Source organism: Petromyzon marinus, chromosome 42 (assembly GCF_048934315.1).
Source record: "Petromyzon marinus isolate PM22_M1 ecotype Great Lakes invasive population chromosome 42, UKy_Petmar_22M1.pri1.0, whole genome shotgun sequence".
NCBI classification, from domain to species: Eukaryota; Metazoa; Chordata; class Hyperoartia; order Petromyzontiformes; family Petromyzontidae; genus Petromyzon; species Petromyzon marinus.
This window is the reverse complement of record NC_133708.1, coordinates 12,344,847-12,369,239: the sequence shown is the minus strand read 5'-3', so window position 1 is coordinate 12,369,239 and position 24,393 is coordinate 12,344,847. Positions and strand designations below refer to the sequence as shown.

The window sequence follows — 24,393 nt, the reverse complement described above, 5'->3', positions numbered from 1 at the left end:
ACAACACTTTTACGAAACAATCTCAAAGTGCCCCATCGGCTAAAATATCAATTTTGGTGGCAATTCCATATTCTCATGACGGGGGGGTAAAGTTAACGTAATGAAATGAAACATTTTTGATCGATCTAGCCTCCAGAATAGCGGCACGGTGCTACGATTGTAGGCTGTCTCACTACCTGTAATTTATTTTATCCATGCAAGCCACACCGAGCCGGAGGACTCTTCTTCAGGAGGGTCCTGGGTTTTTATGTGTCAAGATGTTGTCCTTGGCAATGAATGATGAGCTATGTTAAAAATTCAGTCACAGTCCCTATGATCACTGTTACATTGCATTTATGGCTTTATTTTGGTGATTTCGAAAAGTTTTTTTGTTTGGCCATGTTTTTGTTGATTGTAGTACGGAGTCAGACTGATGGCCTTAATCTTAGTTGTCTGGGTGGTTGTTGTTGTTTGACTTGCATCCCACTGGGATTTTTGCACACAGCGTTGGTGTACGGTGCTATTTCAGGAATATTTTGATGTTTTTTTTCCTGGATTTTCTGTTTGCACACTCACATAGTCACTTTAAGATGTTTTCGTGTTCATGTTTTTTGTTTGTTGCGGTTGCACCCGATTCAAGAGCCGAATGGCTCACAGGGCTATACCAAATAAATGGAACTATGTTTATTGTATCACGTGGGAGGAAACCGGAGCGTCCTGAGAAAACCCCACGCCTTGCGCATGGGGGGGGGGGGGGGGGGCAATTCTCGATCCCCCATGCAGATGGAAACAGATGGCGATGAGTCGACTCGCTGTCCTGCCTTCTCCTGGCGAGCCAGGTTATGGCACCTCGAGACTCAAGGGAAAGGGGAGTTTCACAACATTTGTGCGATCCACCAACCCTTGCTTCCTCCAGTGCTGGATAGGAGGCATGCACCACCACTGCCCGGCTGCATACAAAATGAGAAGCCTTGGTCGTGGAATAATCCGCGTTGGGAAAATGACACCATTATTTTCCCCCCGACTTAATTGTCGAGGAATTGTTTTGGAATAAAAAACATATAATACAAAAGCAAACATGAAGAGTATTCATCTAGCAAATAATAGTTCATAGTAATATATTACTTATTACGTCAGTAATAAGGTAAAAATACAGGATCACAGGTAATCCTTTGGTAGTCTGGTTACAGTAATGCGTTCAGCGCTTTACGAGCCTGGATTCAATGTCAATGCTTTCAGTATAAACTAATTTTCTTGCGAAGTTGTAAAAATTCTTAATTCATGATATTAGGAAAAAAAACTGCTCATACATTTAACTAGAATGATTAGACATGGTTCGTAATGTCATTCCATTTGAAACTATAATCGTTATTTTTTACATTTTACCTGAAAGCACAGTAAAATGCAGTTTGTAAAAATGTATGACCCGAAAGGTTTATTTACGATGTTGGCACATAAGTAAACGTTCATACCGCCCCTGCTATAAAAGTATATTTTATTGCCCTATCAAATCGACCACGGCACACCCACAGTCCCGCCAAAGCAATTACACGCACGGCACTGTGCCAGTCCACTGCTGGATAAGGGCTTTCCCCATGCCGTGCGCGGGTCACGGGGCTTGCTTGACCGTATTTCACCACGCTGGCTGATGATGGTAGTTGAAGGTGGTGAGGGTAGCCCATCGTGAGCGTACGTAGAAAATGGGAGCCCAGTACGTATGTTGAACTTCTTTTGCACCGTACGTGACCAGCAAGCAGTTATAAAGGAAGTGGGCTAGGTAAGGAGACGTCGTCTGAAGGGATGGTGGAGGCTAACGATGGAGTGGGCAGGCAAAGGTGGGAACGCGACGCCCGAGAGGACGCGCAGCATGGAGATGGAGCGATGGAATCGGATCGTGTGAAGGAGCTATATGGGATAGCCTGCTTCACGAGGCTGTGAGATACGAGGGCTTGGGGTCTGAGTTGACCCAGCAGTGAATAGATCGTGGCTGATGATGATCGCATTGTGCTCGTGTGGTCACGTTCAAGTCAAACTGCTATACAGGGCACCAAGGCAGTGTGCATCTGAAAGTCACATTTTCACGACAACAACAGCAGCGATAAGCATCTTCTCCATAACACAGGTTTTTTTTGGCTTAGATCGCCTAAATATGTGTGGATAAAGCCGCCACCGCCCGACACAGCCAATTAGTAAGGTTTATCACGTAAACAGAACGTGCTAATTCGTTACGAGTACAGCACACCGGTGTGTTGGAGAGCCAAGCTACGACATTTACAATCTGAGTACGACGTTTCGCCAGTAATTACAACCAGCTTCATCAGGCGACAGCCAGATTTGTGAGCATCTTCTCACTAAGCTTTCGAGTCACGTCAGCCCAGGACGCACATCGTAAGCAAGCTGTGCTGCGACATCTCGTCGTTTGGCGCGGTTGCGTCTCGGTGATGGAGCAGCAAGACGCATTTCTTCACCGGTTCTGCGGGCCGCTGAGTGTGTCTCTCTCGACTCTTCCCGGAGGTCTGAAGGACCCAAAAAAACGTCAAGCGCGTAATGCGGTTGACTTTTTTAGCCGCATTTCCACTCCCCCCCCCCACCTCCGATTGCTCAGACACTGTTGAGGATCCAGTTGCCAGACTCCTCGCTCGCGAGTAAAACGAGGCCACATCACTCCAACAGACTCTCTCTTTTCTCTCTCCCCTCCACTGGCTCCCAATGCAGTGACTAAGATCAATTACAAAAATGCCTTTGCCATCTTCAAAATCCTCCACGGATTTCGCCACCCCCACCCACCGCTCATCTCGCAGCATTTGTCAACTTCGTGTCCTCTCCCCCTTTCTCCGCCAAGGTCTCCTTTTAAATCCCCAAGGTCAACCTTCGCGTTGTGGGAGGTCGCTCCATCTCATCTGCTGCTCATGTAGTCTGGAATTGTTCACTCATCCTCCCGCTCCCCCCAGCCATCCGTGCTGTGGACTCCCTCCCCCACCCACTTCTCCGTTCCCTTTCACCGATGATGAATACATGAACATTATCTTAAACACCTGACCTTTCCAAATAAAACACATGGGCCAGTATTTTGTAGGGCGTCTTGATATATGGTTGCATTTAAATCGAAATTGTAATTGTGAATGTATTTTATTTTTTGTCGCGCCTGAATTGGTGGGAAAATAATATCTGTTTTATTTTGGGTTGCGTCTTCCTTTGCCATAAATTCTGAGTAGACAGGGCATCTATGAGAGTATTATCCACTATGAAGGAATTATGATAAACATGCACCTTGAGCTCAGTTAATCAGTTCATAAAACTACGCAAACACACACAACAAAATACGTCCAGCTCTCTGCAGCGTTTTCCAGGTTGAACAGCGAAGCCGTTGGGCGCAATATGTCCGACGTTTCGCTCCGAGTGCCGGAAAGCTTCTTCAGGACAGTGGGAACCGCGAATCGTTCCCCGAGAGGCTCTTCCAGCAAGGGCGCGAGCGAAACGTCTGGCGTCGTTCCGAACGACGCGGGGCAAAGCCCACAAGCACGTCAGAGTTGCAGTAGCAGCAGCGGCGACAGCACGACCGCGAAAGCCTACGCAGCAGAAGTGTCCGAGACGATCGCACTCGAGGCACTGGCGACCGCCGCTTTCTCTCCGTCGCCAGCAATGGCGTGGCCTGCACGTGGAGGTTTCAGAGAGGCGAGCCTCGTGAAACGTTCTCAATGCCAAGTCTGCGTCGGTGTGGATTCATGGGCGTAGCTCAAACTGCCGAATAATTCGAGCTCTGGGTGATGGTGCAGCCCTGCAATCACTTGCTCATGCTGCTCATGCTGCTCCTCGCAGAAGGGGCCTCTCGTAGAATGAACTAAAAAATAACCCCTCTAGAAGGTAATTTGCCTCCTCTTCCACGCCCACCAGACATCTTGGAAGATGTGCGAGAACCCACACTTTACCCCACCACACGGGACCTGCCAAACGAATTGTGGTGTGGCGATATACATAACCTTGCCCCATTGTTTCCACTGCCATGCCAAGAGATGGTATCGGACCGATGGCTTCTGGATTGCAAGTCCAGTGTGCTAACCTTGGCGCCACACGGCAAACATCCTTACCAATGACAACCATGTTAGTTGGATCTGATGAAAACTGCAATGTAATGTCCTCAACTTGTGCTTGCTGCCTCCCTTCTCCTAGTTAAAGCCTCAGGTGGAGCGGCCATGGAAATGCAACCGCTGAAGACTCCGGAGGTGATGGTGGTTGGAGGTGGCACGGCTGCCGGTGGTGGTGGCGGTGGCATCGGCGGCGTTGGGGTCGGGGCAGCGCCCTCATCCCCGGTGCCAGCCGCCACGGGCGGCGGGGTCGGCGGCGAGGGAGGCGTCGGCTGCGGGACGTCGCCCGCCGACGGCGGCGACGAGAACAAGGAGGTCAAAAAGAAGCCCAACGTGTCCAAGAAGGAGAAGTCGGTGCTGCAAGGGAAGCTCACCAAGCTCGCGGTGCAGATCGGGAAAGCCGGTGAGTAACCTGCGGGTGAGGGGGGAAGCAGGGAGCCCCTCAGGCCTTGTGATGCGCAGCAGCCGGCAGGGCAACCCGTTGGCAGATGATGCGAAGGTGGGAAGAAAGGATTAAAAGTGTCAAAGTGTAAAACGTGCGTGGGGTGGTGCCTGGCGCCGTTCACCGGTGGCCCCTAACCGATGGTGGCAATTGCACATTCATATGGCAGAGAGCAGTGACAGTGGCCACTTATCTGACCACGTGGTCCCATATATGTTTTGGATAAAAACCTTACTATGCTCGTCCTACTTTAAAATAACTTTTGGCCCTCATATTAATGTTCAAGTTGTGCAATCGATTGCTCTGCTTTGCAGAATTTGAGTTATTGATTTTGTATGCGATGCGCTTTAAAGCCTTCGTGTTAAATTGGCATTCTATTAGCCTTGTATTTTTTTGTATTAGTTATACCATCCTTGATGCATGACCTTGCCATTCGTAAATGAACCACTTTTAGGATCGCCTATGTTTTGTTGCTGTAGTGACCAGGTTTCTACGATGCAACCAAGTCCCCATGGAACATGAGCATTTTATTTCGCAATGGGTTTGACCTTTGCCAAATTAAAGCCTCACGGTTGGATGGTTGCGAGTTCAAATCCCAGGCGGGGGTGGGGCGGGGGTCACAACTCGCACGATCACTCTTCTGTTGGTCGTTAAAAACGAGCACCACTTTTGGAGCGAGTCAAGAAGCTTTCCACCTTGAGTGGTTGCCGAGCCCATTCATCAGGATCATGGACATCTCCCCACCGGTTCAGGACCACGGACAGGGGGGCAACCATCTCCCGACGCTTACCCGAGCGGGGAGGAGACTCGGCGCCGGTCGCCTCAAACGAGATGAATTCGAAGGCGTGGAAGGGAACTTTTTTTCGAAGCGGAGAAAATTTGGCACCCAACAAAAAATAATGACATGTTGAGCACTGTGCAATTCTCGCAGATGGTGACGTCTATGGAACCATACCTACTGGATTCATGTTGAGTCTAAATACAACCCACATACAGTGTTTACAAACGCTGTAACAGGTCACCATACGTCGATGGTGATTCACTGCGAGCAGCCAATAACAGGTATCGCCATTTTTGCATCCCAAAACGGCAGAATGTACAGATATAATGTGCATACATAATGCGCATGCATAATCTGAATGCACGTGATGTACGTACATTATTTATATTTATTAACTGTGAATAACCCAATCAAAAATAGTTCCCATTGTAATTTATATGAATGCATTAACACCCTTCCCTCCTCCCCCGGTCTTTGCACCTGATTGCCTCACAAGTGACGTCATCATATTCCCCCCTCCCTCTCGTCTTAGCACCTGATTGGCTCACGGGTGACGTCATGATATTCCCCCCTCCCTCTGGTCTTAGCACCTGATTGGCTCACGAGTGACGTCATCGTATCTATCCCCTCTAAGACCAAAAATGATTTATCCACAACTCTGGGTGTCGCCTGATGAGGCTGGTTGTAAATAGCTGCCAAACGTTATTCTCGAATTGTAAACGTTGTGGGTTTACTCTCCAACACACCGGTGTGCTGTACAAGTAACACATAGATATGTTTTGTTTACACGACAAACCTCATGAATTGGCTGTGTCGGGTGGTGGCAAGGTTTAACAACATGTTTATATTTACGCGATCTAACCCAGAAAAACCTCTATTTTGGATAATATTGGTCGCAAAAGCCTACGCGTTAAACATGCATCCTGTATAACGTAGGAATACTGATATCACATTATAGAAGAGAAAGAGACACTTATAGGCAAAGGGATAGTACAAGGTCTTGAACTTGTTATTGAACAGGTGGTAGGGAGTCGACAGCTCAGATGACTGGGGGAAGGAAGTTCCTGACATTGTTGATCGCCCACACAGATACCGGCCGTCTGTTGTGTTCACCTTCAATAACCTCTCAGCACCTGGCTCTGTCTCTCTTTGTGCCCTCAAGGTCTATACCTTCCTCCTACATTCATGCACGCGCGCCTGCTAGCTCTCTGTTTTGCTCTTACCCTCACACGGTCTCTCCACCCTTCTCTACCCGTGTCCCTTAACCCCCTCCCCCCAACCCCGTCTGTCCACACACAGGCCTGGTCATGTCCTCCATCACGGTCCTCATCCTCATTCTCTACTTCGTCATCCAGACGTTCTGGGTGGAGGGCCGGCCCTGGCTGGCCGAGTGCACGCCGGTCTACGTTCAGTACTTCGTAAAGTTCTTCATCATCGGCGTCACCGTGCTTGTCGTGGCCGTGCCAGAGGGACTCCCTCTGGCCGTCACCATCTCGCTCGCCTACTCCGTGAAGGTTCGTGCGCGCGTGCCGTGTGCGTGCCGCGTGCGTGCAACAGCGGCGGATCCCGGGTCCATATGTACGTGGAGTTCTAGACTTAGGAACACCCGACTTATGAACACACCCAACTTACGAACACCCGACTTACGAACACCCGTACTTACAAACCAGCTTCCATTATATATATTTTTTACATTGACTTAAAACGCGAACTCCTACTGGCAAACAGAACGGTGGACCTATTTTGTTAAGCAGTGATCCTCCGCGAGATATAATGAGTGACTCTCGCGCTGGGAGTGTTTGTGCGTGTGTGTGCACCCGCACACACGTGTGGACCTATGAAGGCCGGCACGGCACACAAGGGAGTGGGTGGCCAGCACCACGCCCGGCCGCTTTGGTTCCCCATTGGCGATCTTTACACACCATACCAGGTAATCATTTGAGGCTGGGTCGACCTAGGGGAGAGCACAGGACCGATTCAGATAATCGTCACTGCTGCTGGCCGTGAGCAGGAATCGAACTCGGGTCGCCAGTTCGTAGCACGCTAACCACTACGCCTCCGCTGTCCACCACCGCACAAACCTCCACAGTCTATAGCCCGTCATCCACGGTGGTCGCCCAGCGAATGACCGTCAGAGGCTTAATTCTGCCGAGCTTCCGAAATCCGATGAGTTTGGATGAATTCTGAGCGCGTTGGTCAACGGCACAATGGGATTTGTAAAGGACCATTATTGTGTAAGCACAGCGTGTACTTATTTGTTCGCACCATACGTAGCCAACCGTGCTAATTAGGAGGTGCGAGAGTGATGACTCCACTATTGCGATGGTGGGGATGATGAAAGCGACCAACAGTTGTGTCCATGTTTCATCACTTCTTGTGAGGATGTGTGCATGTTTCACCACTTCTTGTGAGGATGTGTCAATGTTTCACCACTTCTTGTGAGGATGTGTCCATGTTTCATCACTTCTTGTGAGGATGTGTCCATGTTTCACCACTTCTTGTGAGGATGTGTCAATGTTTCACCACTTCTTGTGAGGATGTGTCCATGTTTCATCACTTCTTGTGAGGATGTGTCCATGTTTCACCACTTCTTGTGAGGATGTGTCCATGTTTCATCACTTCTTGTGAGGATGTGTCAATGTTTCACCACTTCTTTTGAGGATGTGTCCATGTTTCACCACTTCTTGTGAGGATGTGTCCATGTTGCATCACTTCTTGTGAGGATGTGTCCATGTTTCACCACTTCTTGTGAGGATGCGTCCATGTTTCACCACTTCTTGTGAGGATGTGTCCATGTTTCACCACTTCTTGTGAGGATGTGTCCATGTTTCATCACTTCTTGTGAGGATGTTTCCATGTTTCACCACTTCTTGTGAGGATGTGTCCATGTTTCACCACTTCTTGTGAGGATGTGTCCATGTTTCACCACTTCTTGTGAGGATGTGTCCATGTTTCACCACTTCTTGTGAGGATGTGTTCATGTTTCACCACTTCTTGTGAGGATGTGTCCATGTTTCACCACTTCTTGTGAGGATGTGTCCATGTTTCATCACTTCTTGTGAGGATGTGTCCATGTTTCACCACTTCTTGTGAGGATGTGTCCATGTTTCATCACTTCTTGTGAGGATGTGTCAATGTTTCACCACTTCTTTTGAGGATGTGTCCATGTTTCACCACTTCTTGTGAGGATGTGTCCATGTTGCATCACTTCTTGTGAGGATGTGTCCATGTTTCACCACTTCTTGTGAGGATGCGTCCATGTTTCACCACTTCTTGTGAGGATGTGTCCATGTTTCACCACTTCTTGTGAGGATGTGTCCATGTTTCACCACTTCTTGTGAGGATGTGTCCATGTTTCACCACTTCTTGTGAGGATGTGTTCATGTTTCACCACTTCTTGTGAGGATGTGTCCATGTTTCACCACTTCTTGTGAGGATGTGTCCATGTTTCATCACTTCTTGTGAGGATGTGTTCATGTTTCACCACTTCTTGTGAGGATGTGTCCATGTTTCACCACTTTTTGTGAGGATGTGCCCATGTTTTCTCAGTTCTTCCCAGTCGGTGTGGTCTCAACAACGACAAAACGATCGCTCACCCCGCCTTCACTTATTTCGAGCTGGCGATCCGGGCAAGGCCCCAGGAGCTTTTTGCACGTGTAATTCTGCAGACGGGTTTGCGCGTTGTAAAAATGTAACTTTGCTTGGGGAGTCCATCGGTGTCCCCATCGCTGTCGAATGTCCTGCTGTGCACTCTGATGGCCCTGTAGCAGTCACACCCCACAGCGTGATTGCTGGTGTGGTCAGAGTTGCTTTGAAGCCTGTGTACCTGCTGGACCTACGATTGCGTATTGATTAGACTGCATTACCTTTTCCCTCGAGGGCTTTTACTTACGGCACTGAAATCAATGGCCATCCCTTTGTAAACTTTATTACATATTCTAACTGAGCCGAATGTCATTGGGCTTCAACTGTGACCTTTGCATGAGAGGTTGTGATGCCCATGGACCCAACATGTCTGTGTCACGTGTGGTGCGTGGGAGTTCAGAGGTTAACAAGTAGCACTTTGAACCCGGCAACCTCAGTTCGATTCACTCTCACGTCCAACACCAGGTGACGATTTTCGGACTGATCTTGGGCCTCCCCTAGGTGGACCCAGTCATAAACGAGTACCTGGTGCAGTGTGTAAACATCAGCATTGGGGAGACAAAGGCTGCCGGGTGTGGTGCTGGCCACCCACCCCCTCTTGTGCTGTCCCGGTCTTAATAGGTCCTCGCTAATGGCGCTCACGCAGTGACGGAGTTGGCCAAATAATTAATGCAGGAGCACAGAGCTTAGACAATTGTTGGCACCGGTTCTGTGGCTACCATCCCACTTTGTGGTTTTCCCACGCCATAGAATATTCATCTACTCTCTCTCAAGGATCGAACGACAACGCTGTTGCCCTTACGCATTCTCGATTGCTCTCGATCGTCATAAACTAATAGCGCACCTCCTCCCCCCCTTCGACAGAAAATGATGAAGGACAACAACCTGGTGCGGCACCTGGACGCGTGCGAGACGATGGGCAACGCCACGGCCATCTGCTCCGACAAGACGGGCACGCTCACCACCAACCGCATGACGGTGGTGCAGGTGTACATCGGCGACGTGCACCACCGCGGGATCCCGGAGCCCGACTCCGTGGCGTCCAGCACGCTGGAAACCCTCATCAACGGCATCGCCGTCAACTGCGCCTACACCACCAAGATCCTGGTGAGGATCGCTCCCACGGGTCGTTCGCGTCTCGGTGGGCAGGAGCGGTAGACGGGGCGGGGCGAGCATAGTGGGGTGGGGCGGGCGGGCAAGGCGGGTGGGGTGGGGCGGGCAAGGCGGGTGGGGTGGGAATGGCGGGGTGGGGCGAACAGGGCGGGGCGGGCAGGGCGGGGCGGGCAGGGCGGGGCGGGGCGGGGCGGGGCGGGCAGGGCGGGGCGGGCAGGGCGGGGCGGGGTTGATGCGGGCATGGCGGGACGGGGTGGGGCGGGGTGGGGTGGGGCGGGCATGGCGGGGTGGGGCGAACAGGGCGGGGCTGGCAGGGCGGGGCAGGCAAGGCGGGGCGGGCAAGGCGGGGCGGGGTTGATGCGGGCATGGCGGGACGGGGTGGGGCGGGGTGGGACGGGGTGGGGTGGGGCGGATAGGGTGGGGCGGGGTGGGGCGGGGTGGGGCAGGCGGGGCGGGTGCTGCCGCGATCGAATCCGAATCTTTATTTAGCCCCGCCCCGGAGGAATGCGATTAGCTTTGAAGCTCTCTTCTTTTCGCTGATGTCCAGTAGGGGCGTCTCAGCGAGCTACGATGTGTCTCGCCATGTCAAAGTTTGTACCCAGAGGGGACCCTTTGCAAAAAATGGGTTACGTTTTTTTTTATTTGCATGCGTCTCATTGGGTTTATATTATCTCCTGGTTAAATAAAGGATATGCGTTTTCATGTTCAACTTCTTTTGCACCGGACGTAGCCAACCGTGCTAATTTCAAATGCGGGGAAGGACAACTAAAAACACAAAAAGCAGTTCTCAAGAAAGGAATTGTCAATCTAGAGGATACAATTGCAATATCGGTTTTCCGCAGCTTTGCGATTGTACTTCAAAAGTGAAAAAAGTGAAATACAGAGATTCCTCTACTCGTGAACGAGTTAAGTCGATTTGTTCGTAAGTCCAACTTTACTCCAAAAAAATGAGGAATGGCTTTAAAAGTCGTTTCATATAATCTGTAGATGCCACTGACTGGTTCGTCACGTTTTGCAGATGTAGATGGTTCGTCACGTTTTGCAGATGTAGATGCCACCACCGCAATCGATTCTACGGCTGTGGAACTTACGACTCTCGGTCTGAACAGGCAACTGGATATACGGACAGGTTTGTTCGTATCTCTGAAAGTTCGTAAGTCGAGTGTTCGTAAGTAGAGGAGTCCCTGTACGTGGCAACTATAGCAACAATGCTTACCCGCCGCGTTCATTTCCAGTGTTCCAAAGTTGATGGTAAAATGTTCAAAGCGTTAAATAAACTTGGGATGTGGGCGCGAGGTGGAAGGGGCGGGTAGGGGCGGTGGGGGGGGGGGGGAGATACTACCGTGGCGACTTTAACACCTACTCATATGAGACTTTAAGGTCGTTACAATTCATTATAATATTCCCGAGAGCTTGATGTACATGTTGAAGTGTGCCGTTTACCGTTGCTTTGGACTTAATTGACTTTTTTTAGACAACTCTGCTGGGACTGCGCCAGCGTTCGGTAGCGCGCACAGATCAGCATCTTGGTTAATGCCCCCCCCCCCCCATGCTGATGCCAGGAGCAAATTAATTAAAACCAATTTAATACGGGTCGTTAGCATTCTGTAGAAATAAATATATAGCCGCACAAATACATAATTACGTCTGCGTCAGTTGAAGGGAGTTGCTTTGTTGTTGCCGTCTAAGGCAAACCTTGAAATTCAAGGCTTTCAATTCCTGACCGTGACGAACTCACAAAATAGTGGCAGTGTTACCTGAAACCTCCCACCACCCACCCCCTAGGTCTGCACAGCCCTGCCCCTTGTCAATCCACTGCTGGATGAAGTCCTCAACCATGCCGTGCGGGTCGCACGTGTCACATGACCGTATTTGAACCACGCCGGTCAATTTGGGTTTGTAAAGGCAGGGACCATGGAAACGTGGAGGTGGAATGTTGTTTTTTTCGCTGCACTTCCCTCTGGCGCCCTCCACGTAACTCCCGCAAAAGCTGGACCCAGCTCAGAGAATGGGCGAGATCGAACAAAGAATTTCCGATTTGGTCTAAGCCAGTGGTTCTTCACCTGGGGTGCACGCCACCCCCTGGGGGTGCGAGATGCCCTTTCTGGGGGTGCGAGACATTGCCAGAGTTTTTTTTAGAAGGTACATCATTGAAACACAAATTAAGCAAGGGTATGTAATTACAACTTTGTTTCATGAAACCTATGTATGTAGGACACGGCAAGGACACCCTCCTGGCCACACACCACAACCCTGCTACCTACAACACCCATCGTAGATACAGGGTTGTTTAGCTGAACGCGAGCACTAATCACGGTGGCTAGGAGATGTTAACTCCCTCGCCTGGGATACAGGAGGCCGTGGGTTCGATCCCGACCCTGACGCCTGCTTTATATATTTGGAGTTTGCACGTCTTTCTTTCTCCGTGACCGCGTGGATTTTTCTCCCGGTCCTCCGGTTTTTTCCTCCACATTTAGAATTGTCGGGCGTTTTTGAGCATTTGGCTGCTATAAACGTCCATGTGATGATGAGACACTTCGTTTATCAATCATTTTGTGCTATATAGCTCAGTGGATGATGAAGGGAGCCTTTAAATAAGATAATATTCCAACAGACACACCGGAACTTACGCGCCGGCACGAGTAATGAGTGCCGACCGATGCTTTTATTGATTGCTGCGCGCCTCCCCTCTTCAGTCCCATCAGCTCACCCGCTGACAAGACTTGATAATTGCTGCGAATCCTCGGCGAGTTTAATTGCAGCGACTGACTTTTTCTGTGTTTTTGCTGAACCCCGCGAGGCGCGGGCGTTGGAGAGAATTTTCGCAGGCCTCGTTAACGATGAACGCCTTTTTGCGTCATCTGGTCGAGCACCAATTGGTACTGGCAAAGGAGGTCTAATGATGAAGATGAACGGCTCGCTCCTCGTTAACGATGAACGGCTCGTTAACGATGAACGGCTCGTAGCGGGACGTACGGATGAGCACAATCGCACCTCACGGTTTGAAAAGCGATTCCATCTTTTTTTATTATTATTATTACTACTCTTGGGATTCATCCTCCGGCCTGCGCAGCGCGGTCAGGAGAGTGTCTGAATCCCGGACGGGAGTCCCAATCCGCCCACCAATCGCGGCTCGTGCTCGAAATGGCACGGAGGTTATCCCAATTTGCAACTCGGACGCAAATTCTGAATTTGTGCAAATCGAGCGTTCCGTGTGGACGTTCTGGGTGACTTGAGGCAATCCCCACCCGCTGTGATGCAAACACACGGAGACAAAGATCCCCCGTATAGCCTTTAACAGACTGTTGGGGCAAGTGCTGTTAGCGAGCACCGAGGGAGGCCGGTATGGAGCACGAAGGGGGTGGGTGGCCAGCACCACGCCCGGCCGCCTTTGTCTCCCCCAGTGGCGATGTTTACACTCCGCACCGGGTACTCATTGTTTCGGCTGCGTCGACCTAAGGGAGTGCTCAGGACCGGTTCAGATAACCATCACCGGTGTTGGTGGCCATGAGCGGGAATTGAACTCGGGTCGCCGGGTTCGTAGCGCAGCGTAGCGCTAACCACTGCGCCACGCACACACACACCTACACGCATTAACACGCAGACGCCGCATACAAAAAAAACACAGATTACATTTAAAAAGACCTGCGGAATTGAATTCACGTGCGTCGTTATCTTACACAGGTAAAAGATAATTAATCACCACCATCGTTTTCATCATCGGCCACGGCCAATCCACTGATGAAGGCCTCCTCCGAGCCGCCGTCACCTGTCATATTTCTACGACGTAGAACTGCATCCACCACCTGCATATGGCCTGAATTCTATCGCTCCATCTCCTTCATTGACGTGCTCTCCGACGTGTTATGAAACAACAAAATAATTGGCCAAACATCTAAATACAGAACCCTCCGTAAATAAAGGGTCGTCAGGCCATGATGAGGCCTTTCCATGTAATACGATTCACATTCAAAAGTCAAGAGTGATTTCCTGCTCATATGACCACTTATTAGCACTCATCTTCCGTTTAACAGTCTCGACAACCAGTGGTGGAAATGTCCACCTTCCTGCGTTGGGGCGGGTCGGCTCTCTCCATATATATTCTTGGTTCTTTCGGTAAAGTCACGTAGAAGGGAAACAATAAAATAATAATAAAAATAATAATATTATTGTTATATATATATTTATTATTTTATTGTTTCCCTTCTACGTGACTTTAACGAAAGAATCAAGAATATGAATCCCTGCAGTCACGAAAGCTTTAAATCAAAAGCGGTACCCTATTTTGTCGCCCCCCCCCCGCGTGACGTCACTCCACATGAGGCCCACCCCCCCATCATTAATATTCATGAGTGGGTGGATTTTTACACTAACGCAGAGGAAGGTCGAGCTGAATTAAATAATTTATGACGCAAAGTCGCTTCAAATATGACGTTCCTTTACAGAAAGTGACGGTAAAAAAGTAAATCTACGCAGCACAGTGCTACATCCGTGCGTGACGTCACTGCAAAAGAGCCCCCCCCCCCCTTCATTAATATTCATGCCCACGTGGAAATGGACACTAACGCACAAGGTCGTGCACTCCACATGCCGCACCCCTCCCCTCATTAATAATCATGAGGGGTGACGTCACTCCACATGCCGCACCCCTCCCCTCATTAATAACCATGAGGGGTGACGTCACTCCACATACCGCACCCCTCCACAATAACCATGAGGGGGTGACGTCACTCCACATGCCGCACCCCTCCCCTCATTAATAACCATGAGGGGTGACGCCACTCCACATGCCGCACCCCTCCACAATAACCATGAGGAGGTGACGTCACTCCACATGCCGCACCCCTCCCCAATAACCATTAGCGGGTGACGTCTCTCCACATGGGGCAACTCCCCCCCCTCATCAATAATCATGAGCTGAACAATTTTTATCTTGAATATTTCAGATGTACTGCAATATACACTCGTCCTTGGATGGGCAAACAAGCTAGTTGTAACATAATAATCATTCATATAGCGCACTTAAACAATCGTTCTCAGGGCGCAATGCATGGAAAGTCGGAAAATGATTAATAACAAGCAATTAAAGAAGAAGCGAGAAAGGCGGTTGAAAATAACGAGAGAGAAAGCCGATTTAAACAGACACGTTCTTCGTCGAAATGTGAAGATTTGTAAAGTGTCTCGGAGTTCCAGAGTTCAGGTGCCCAAATTTGCAAATGCACCCTCACCCCCAAAGCGTGAAGCCGAGACCGTGGTGACGGATGAGCAACGCACGATCTGAGGACCTTCATGAGCTGCCTTCCTCAGCCAACGCCCAAGGAAAACTCGCTCGAGTCGTCGCCGTTTGGGAAACATTGACGTTTCGAGTCGAGGCAAAGCTCAGAATGCGTTTAATTATTTTTAGGCGGCTAATTTCGCATTGCTGTTGTGCATGGACAAAGAGTGGAGAGGGTGGGGAAATCAGACGCCCCCACCCCCGAATGGAAAACGAGCAGTTAATCGAGCGGATATTTAAAAACGTTTTAAAATTGCAAGGCTCTGAGGTACCAATAGCTTTGCTGTACACTTTGAAGTTGGTTACCTGCATGCATCATTCGAAAGGGGAAAAAAACACAAGCCCAATGCCTCAAAGGCCTATAGGTCAACCCACCAATATCGTTGCCCTGTGACCTTGCAACAGTCACTCTGGCTCTAAAGAAGCCATATTTGTCAATATTCACTAATTGCTTTCGAGGCTTGCATATAAATGTCACGCACGCACAGGCACATGTTTACGAATAGTATACAGTACAGGCGACGGGAGCAACGGGGACATTGGTTAACGCACCGTGCTATGAAACCCGGTAACCTACGTTCGATTCATGGCCAGAGCTAACGACAGTGGAGAGTCTGAGCTGGTCCTGGGCCATCCCCTCCTCGCCCACCCCCACCCCCTCTTCTGTGAGATGAAAGGCCGAAGATAAATTGTTTCAAGTGCCAAGTTAAGGCTGAGTCGATGTAGGGGAAGCACACGGGAGATTTCAGACGCCATTTCACCACCGATGATGTTTTTTTCTTTCTTTCTGTGGCCAGGGATTTAACCCAGTTGTCTGGGTTTATAGTGCAATGAACAATAATACAAATAATAAAAACAGCGTGGCCCTACATTAATCCTCTGCTGGATAAAGGGCTCCCCACACCGGGTGAGTTATTGAGATTTGTTCGCCCCATACTTCACCATCCCGGTCAGAGCAAGTTTGGTGAAGGGGTGACTCAGGGTAGTTTCAGGTATCACTCGCTACCGATAGGTACCCTTGACCGTGAATCGAACTTAGGTCACCGAGTTCAAAGCCGAGTATTCATACAACTACACCACCACTTGATTTGGTGCTTTCAACTTGATTTGGTGCTTTCGTGACTGCAGGAATTACTCTTTGTTTTTTTTCGGTAAAGTCACGTAGAAATAAGAAATAATAATGAAATAAAATAGCATAATAGCATACGACGTTTCGATTGCAACGCAAGCAATCATCATCATCAGGTATAGAAGAGCTAAATTTAAGAGAGAGAGGAAACACAGAGAGATGGAGAAGCACATCAAATTGAACAAGATTTAGTAAAATTTGGAAACAATATAATGCAGCACAGAGGGTCGGTCAAAACAAAATTAACGCATGGCTGATTACGTTATTTCAAAGATTGCTAAATTATAGGTTAAGAGTGATAGAGTACAGATCACAGACACATATACAGACATCCAAGCAGAGAGAGCCAGCACAGATTATACGTTAACATATACTGTACATTAATAATTTTCCCAAGAAAGCCTCACGGAGTCTTAATATTTGTATTTATTTATTTCTGGTGGGATCCTGCATTGACATGCTTTGAGTGCTCTGAATGTGGGAGTAAACCAGAACACCCAGAGACCAGCCGTGCTGATGATGACACTCAAAGCTCTTGCACAGATGGATTAAATCCACAGTCAATAAAGCGCGTGGGCCAAATCCATCTCTGGACCACAGCAGTGGTTTCCATCCGCTCAATGGATTGAGTCTGAGTTATTGAATATGCAGGGGTCATGTGACCCAATTACATAGAACAACACCATCGTCAGCCATGACCCGTCCACTGCTGGATGAAGGTATCCGTAAGCACCCGCAACCACTCACGATCCTGTGATGCAACAATCCATCTGGCAGCTGCACTTGTTACTGATCCCATCGCTCCATCTCCTTTGTGGACGCTCTCGCGAACGCGTTCCATACCTTGGCTGGCACCCCATTATTAGTCTCGACCATTTCCCATCGTCCCTTATCGCGATGCGTCCTGCTCAAACACACCAACTTATTTTTAACAGTTTAGCACGTGGTAGGCTTTCGCGACCAATACCATCCATAATAGAGTTTTTTTGGGTTAGATCGCGTAAATGTGTGTCGTTAAAACCCACCACCACCCGACACAGCCAACTAGTAAGCGTTGTCACGTGAACGGAACGTGGCCAAATTCGTTAATAGCACAGCACACCGGTGGCTTTCCTGGGATGCACGTGTACTGCCATCTGGCGGTCACTCACAGCCCTCGCCAGCCGCTTGCCTGGTCAGCCCTGTGTAGCCGCCCGTCCAAGCACGAACCAGGCCCGACACAAGCTGAAGATTACGGGATCGCACCTCCAAATAGCGCGGTTGGCTACGTACGTTGCAAAAGAAGTTCAACATAGGACTCGCATGCGGTGAGGTCTGTGTGTCCGGTAGAAGTTTCACTATGGGGGCCAGCATAGGAGAGGGCAGACCCACACCCATTCATAGTGGGTGGCCTTCTTATTGCAGGCACTTCTACATGCAGCTTAACAGACAGAGTAATTCAAATGTAAAATGTCGTTATGGCGAACACAATTTATCTTCCTTGACACCGTGTTATGGATTGCATTTTTTTGCGTGATTTATGGATCGTCTAAAGATTGCAGCATTGCCACTTGTTAATTTGCACATTATTCATTGGCCGCGTAATCGCAGGCGCGTGTGCGTGTGTGTGCGCGCGTGTGTGTGTGTCCGCGTGTGCTGGTGGTGTTCGAGCCCACAGTGGGGAACAGCAGCAGCGTAGCGCGTGCGCCACGAACCGGGTCACCCGAGTTCGATTCCCGCTCAGGGGCAGCACCACTAACGATGATCTCAAGCGGTCATGGGGCTCGCCTGGGTCAACTCGGGCTCAAATGAGTACCCCGTGCGATGCGTAAACATCACCACTGGGGAGATAAAGGCGGCCGAGCGTGGTGCTGGTCACGCATCCCTTTGTGTGCCGTGCTTGCCTTCATAGCAGCTCGCTAGCAGCACTTACCCCAAATGTATGCTTAGGCTATATGGGGGCTCTTTGTATTTGTCTTGTGTACAAACCTAAAACAGATACCAGCAGGTTCGGCAAGCGACCCAAAACAACAGCTTATTCCACAAACGATACAATTATGTTTACAGTGTTGCCATTTTAGTACAGAGGCCAGGCCAACTGCGAGGATGAATTTCTTACACACAGGGCTCCTCGCCTATACACATCGGGCAGTTCACCGGTATGGGTTCAAGGAAGCTGGACTCTGCTGATATAATTACTGTTGTCAAAAGCGGTATGGAGTGCGCTTGGAAAGATCCAACGCCGTTGATGAGATGTGCTTCCAGGAGCCCATGCGGACAATGGGACGTGTAAAAAGTGCAGTATTTAAAAATATATATGTGTGGAGAAACAAAGACGGGGAGGAGGCGTGAACTGTATTTATATTTATCTAACATGACAGGCACTCAAGGAGACTGTTGGTTCCTCCCAAGTAGCGATAATATGCACAGAAAATGTAACACTGCTGGGCATTTGTGGCGCTTTCCATCTTATAACGTCATTGAGAAATGTTCGTTCCGCAATATATGGCAAGTTTATTTTACTTTTTGGTTTGTTTGTTCACGGTTTGAGACGTAGTTAAACGAGCAGATATTGTTTAGGCCCTATGAGCTCAAGTGCTATGATTTTCTGAGCTGCTGGTTTGTGTCGGCTTATGTGCAGTAAAGATAAATGGTAAAGATGCGACCCAGTTATTAACCGGCTCCCTCCACTGGTGGCAGAAGGGTCTCCACTAAAAATATATTTGGCCAACCCAGACGATTATTATGGTATGTGCTCGAAACTTCGTCAGTTACATTAACAGAAATTGCAACGAAGTAATTGAATGTATGCATTTTTTCCCACTTAAAATGTTGTTTTATAAACGTTGTGCCAGGAAATGAAATATTAAACAATTAAACGAGAAACGATACGCAAGGGAATAATAATCATGTTTCTTTTTAGATAGCGTCAATCGTACGGATTGTATCTAGCAACAATATATTATTTTTCTTGGTTCTTTCGGTAAAGTCACGTAGAAGGGAAACAAAACAATAAAAATATAAAACAATACAATTTTCACGATGTTTCGACTGCAACACAAGCAATCATCATCAGGTGTGAAAACCACAACAAGAAAATTTGAAAAAAATGGCCGTGGCAGATCACTGTTATAATTCATTAGGTTCACATGACATTTACTTCTCCAAGACAGAGGTTCTTTGCAAGTCGTCTGGCTACCATGAGAGATTCGTTCATGAGGCTATCCACATATACAAACACAGAGACAATTTCAACCGAGAAGATGGATTCTGGCTTAGCAATCGTTGGAAGGATTTGATAAACCATTTCGGGTCTTATTTAATTGATCACGCTTAAGGTGGCTTTCAGACCGCATCCATTATGTTTCGTCTCCCCGCTCCTGTTTTCCGAACATAGATGGACTCGTCCATCTGAACAAACTGTCAAATCGCTCTCCGTGGTGCTAACGTTAAAAATAACCGCCACTTTTTTCAAATTTTCTTGTGGTTTTCACACCTGATGATGATTGCTTGTGTTGCAGTCGAAACGTCATGAGAATTTTATTGTTTTATATTTTTATTGTTTTGTTTCCCTTCTACGTGACTTTACCGAAATAACCACGAATATGAATCCCTGCAGTCACGAAAGCTTTAAATCAAAATATATTATTTATTATCAACGGAAGCACAAGGAGGTTCCACAGACGAGCGAGAAGGTAGCAGCCATGTGCTGAGCCGATGCCAACAATTGCCCATGCTCTGTGGTCCTCTATATATTAAGATGTTTTAAAATAATTTAGTTTTATATATCCATACGAGAGGAAAGCGTAACACCTGGGAGAAAACCCACGCATGCGAGAGAGCAACACTGAATCCCATGCAGATGGAACAGATGAATATTATTCCACAGTTGCTGTACCACCTTCTCCTGGCGTGCCAGGGTATGGCACCTCGATGTCCATGGGTGGAGCGTTTCACAATGTTTGTGTGGTCCACCAACCCTTGCCTCCGCAGTGTTGCATTACAGGCGTACCCAGCCACCGCAGGCATACGCCCCAGCAGACATGCTCAATCATTGCAAAATTGACGACAAGATTATCATGGACAATACGATTGTTGTGGATCTTGTCGCGACATTGTGGTAACCATTGTCGTCATGGATCTAACTACAAACCAGGCTCAACTCTTGCTTAGCTTCCAAGGTGTGATGAGATTGGGAGCATTTGGGGTGATCTGCTCTCAGGCAAGATGGCCATCGCAAGGGCTCCTGGGAGATGCCGTCGAAAAGTGCACGTGATGTTTAATTTTCCTGCACCGCAAAAACGTGCCTTCCTTATAAATTAACAAAGATTAAAAAATGTCATGAGAGATTTATACATTTCAATTTTTAATTAACGTGTCACAAAAATAATAATATAAAAGTGCCAGTAATCTCTTTAACTTTTAACACAGAGACCTTTAAAAATAAGCAATTACTGCTCGCCTGTTCGTCCGTTGGTAATTCAATTGCGGCCCGTCCTTTACAAACGTTGCATAAAGAAATATTATTCTTTGTAGTTGGAGCCGACCTCCGTTCATAGTGTCTTAGCTTCCTAGCCTCCCCTGACGCCTCATGATATCCAACCCCTTAAAATATAACGTTTGATGAGGTGCTTCAGAGCTATCACAGATCTGGCACCACCGAGATCCTGGGTTCCAACCCAGGAAGCTGCTTGCAAGTGACTTGATCGTCTCAGTCCAGTCGACAATGAACTGCACTATTGTGTAAAATGCAATAACGCAGCCCTGCAATTACTTACTCGCACCGCTGCTGTTGCAAGGGCCCGTGCTAGCTGGCCATACTGTCGAGCCCCCTATTTGACGGTATTTTTGACCTGACAAAACTACCGCCGGTCTAATGCCATACGTACTTCATGTGGCCATCAATCCATTTCATTATATCACCTTCCCCCCCCCCACCACCCCCGCACCTCTCGCACATACACTCCTTAATCAATTACCCCATTCGTTTGTCTCGTCGACGGGCACCACGCAGCCGCCCGACAAGGCGGGCGGCCTCCCCAAGCAAGTGGGCAACAAGACGGAGTGCTCCCTGCTGGGCCTCGTGCTGGATATGAAGAGGAGCTACCAGGCGGTGCGCGACCGGCTTCCCGAGGAGGCCCTCTACAAGGTCTACACCTTCAACTCGACGCGCAAGTCCATGAGCACGGTGCTCAGCGAGCCGGGCGGAGGCTTCCGCCTCTACACCAAGGGGGCGTCGGAGATCGTCCTCAAGAAGTATGGGAAGCGGGGCACCGGGGAACTGGTGGTCATTAGCAGATGAGGGGTGGGGGTGGGGGCGGAGTGGCAGGAGCCACTCAGAGTGGAGGGCGAAAAAGTGGCTATTTTTTTGCTCCCAGGCCTCGTACACCAATTGCCACGGTCCCGTTTAGTTGCAAATGTCACCAACGGTGATTTCACTACCGTTAAGTGAGCTGTATTAGTTCGCAATAGATTTTTCTTGGGTCGTGCCAAATTAATACTTTGACCAAATGTTATTTTGCTCGTCATGAATACCTCCGCCGCCCGACAGAGGCAAACTAATTAAATTGTCACTGTTACAAGCGTTTAACCCGCCTATTATTATTAGCATCATGATTTGTTGTTGTTCTTTCAGCTTGCCGACAAGTTGAACCATTTTCACAACCACATTAAGCAGAAGGGCCTCTACGAGAGGGAGCTTTGTAGTAACCCTGCTCCAGAGGGTATTCGTGGCTTTACAATAATTCAGGAAATCAATAACAATGTCTTCTTCGTGTTGCTCATTCCTTCTTTCGGTGCCAAATTCAACCACCCCCCCCCCCCCTTCAAGATATGTTGTCCTCTACATATAAATGTTTTCGGCTAATTATTTAGCGTTTATACATGTGAAAGGAACCTAGAGTACCCGAAAAAAAACCCATGCATGCGAGGGGGCAACAGCATCCCACAACGGATGGGAAGGGATGGAGGGGAATCAATTTGCTGTACCACATTCTCGTGGGAAGCCACGATATGGAGACATCGATGCCAAATCCACGAGGTTTGTGTGATCCACCAACCCCTGCCTGCACAGCCACCATGGCGCGGCAAAAAACGGACACTGGTCTGCCAATTTGGTGCGTCGCTTGGTCTTGCGCGTGGAGGGTTTGGGACAAATTATAATGGTGAACGTGATGTTTTGGGCCCTTCTGCACACTCGCACAAAGCGCGTCTCTTCACTCCCGATTGAAACTCAACACAAACAACACAAAACAAACACAACTTGCCAACACAAATTCCCAAACAACAATTCAACAAACAAAATATAACGCAATTATCGACGCATTTGCAAACGTAAATGTGCATTCAATTCAAACGTAAAAAAAAAAATCAAATATAAATGATCTGCAAACATAAATTGATCCACAAACTCAAAATGCAATTCATTGTGCACACCTCAATTGCTTTAACACATACACGAATCCCATGCACTATTCAATCACCAACACATACAAACAACTACCGCATTGCAAACACCAAATACAATTAAACTTGCATTCAGCCACAAACATAAACTATACACACAAAAACGCACATATGCAAATGTACATAAACTGCAAACACAAAACACACACATTCAAAGCAAATTTGTATTCCACCACGAACATAAAACCCAAACACAAATGACACCAACATGCAAACACTCACGTAAACACACATAATTACACAAAACACACACGCTAAAACTCATGCAAAATTATAATCCCACTTGGAATTACACACGCATGAAAACACACAAAAATACACGAAATCACGCAAACGCACTGCAAACAATCTTGTGAACACTCGTAAACTTGTACACCACAAACACATGCCAATGCGCACACACAATTACAACACACACGTGAACTTACACGAATTTAACACACACACACGCAACCACACACAAACACACACACGTCAATATATACACAAAATCACACACGTGAAAATTAACACGGATGCAAAACCCACAAAAAAAATGACACAAACACGTAAAAAAAATACACGCACAAAATTCACGCACGTACATGTGAACATCACGCGTACATAAAACCCACTACGGAAACTCCACTCAAACCACACACGCACACACCAAACAACACACAAAACACACACGCGCACGAACGCACACGCAGGTGCTCGCACATCCTGGACGCGTCTGGCAAGGCGCGCGCCTTCAAGCCACGCGACCGCGACGAGATGGTGCACAAGGTGATCGAGCCCATGGCGTGCGACGGCTTGCGCACAATCTGCCTCGCCTACCGCGACTTCCCGGCGGGGAGCTCCGGCGAGCCAGACTGGGAGGACGAGGCCAACATCGTCACAGACCTCACCTGCATCACCGTCGTTGGAATCGAGGACCCAGTGCGGCCCGAGGTGAACCGCCCGCGCCCTCACGTCAGCGCGGTTCGCCACCCGTTGCCGGCCCTCGACGGCAGCGGCGGCGGCATACCCCGGACACTTTTGAGACAAGGACGGCCACCTCCCCCCCCCCTCCCTGACCGCTTCATTTGGGTCTTCTATTTGGGTCTTCTTCTTATTATTATTCTAAGGTGAAGCAACTAACTGCAGGTTAAACTCCGGTTCGGTTTGCGCGGTTTCACGCGCCGTACAGGGCGCTTCAAAACAATGTTAACACTGCCGAGAATTTGCAACAACACCGCAAGAAATGTGCCCCTCCGGGCTCTGGAGATCACCTGGAGAAGATTCCAGGCCACGTGTTGACAACGATGGCGAACAAGTGGAGACTCTTTGACTTTCTGAAGCTATTAACATTACATTTGTTATCGTGTTGCAGTGTATTATCAAAAACGATAGTCCCATATAAGTGTTAACATTTTTTGAAGCACCCTGTGTATGCGGCTAACTTTTTGCCACTCAAAATTCGCTCTACGCGGTTCGAATTCACTCGTACGCGGCTGCGCGGTGGGACGTGGGACAACA

The 24,393-nt window shown here is 48.6% G+C and overlaps 1 protein-coding gene across 7 annotated transcripts in view; it reads left to right on the top strand.

Annotated features, from left to right (window-relative positions):
• The window catches only part of LOC116951307 (plasma membrane calcium-transporting ATPase 2-like), a 200,269-nt gene that overhangs the window by 130,464 nt on the left and 45,412 nt on the right, over nt 1–24,393 (top strand). For all 7 annotated transcript variants that reach the window (XR_004404165.2, XM_032969843.2, XM_076073532.1 and 4 more), the window contains 5 exons: nt 4,150–4,467; nt 6,587–6,801; nt 9,797–10,039; nt 21,443–21,684; nt 23,586–23,826. Coding sequence is in view for 6 of the 7 variants with exons in the window: in XM_032969843.2 (XP_032825734.2) it covers nt 4,150–4,467; nt 6,587–6,801; nt 9,797–10,039; nt 21,443–21,684; nt 23,586–23,826 (1,259 nt within the window). In the remaining variant the exon portion in view is untranslated. The remainder of the gene's footprint in view (nt 1–4,149; nt 4,468–6,586; nt 6,802–9,796; nt 10,040–21,442; nt 21,685–23,585; nt 23,827–24,393) is intronic.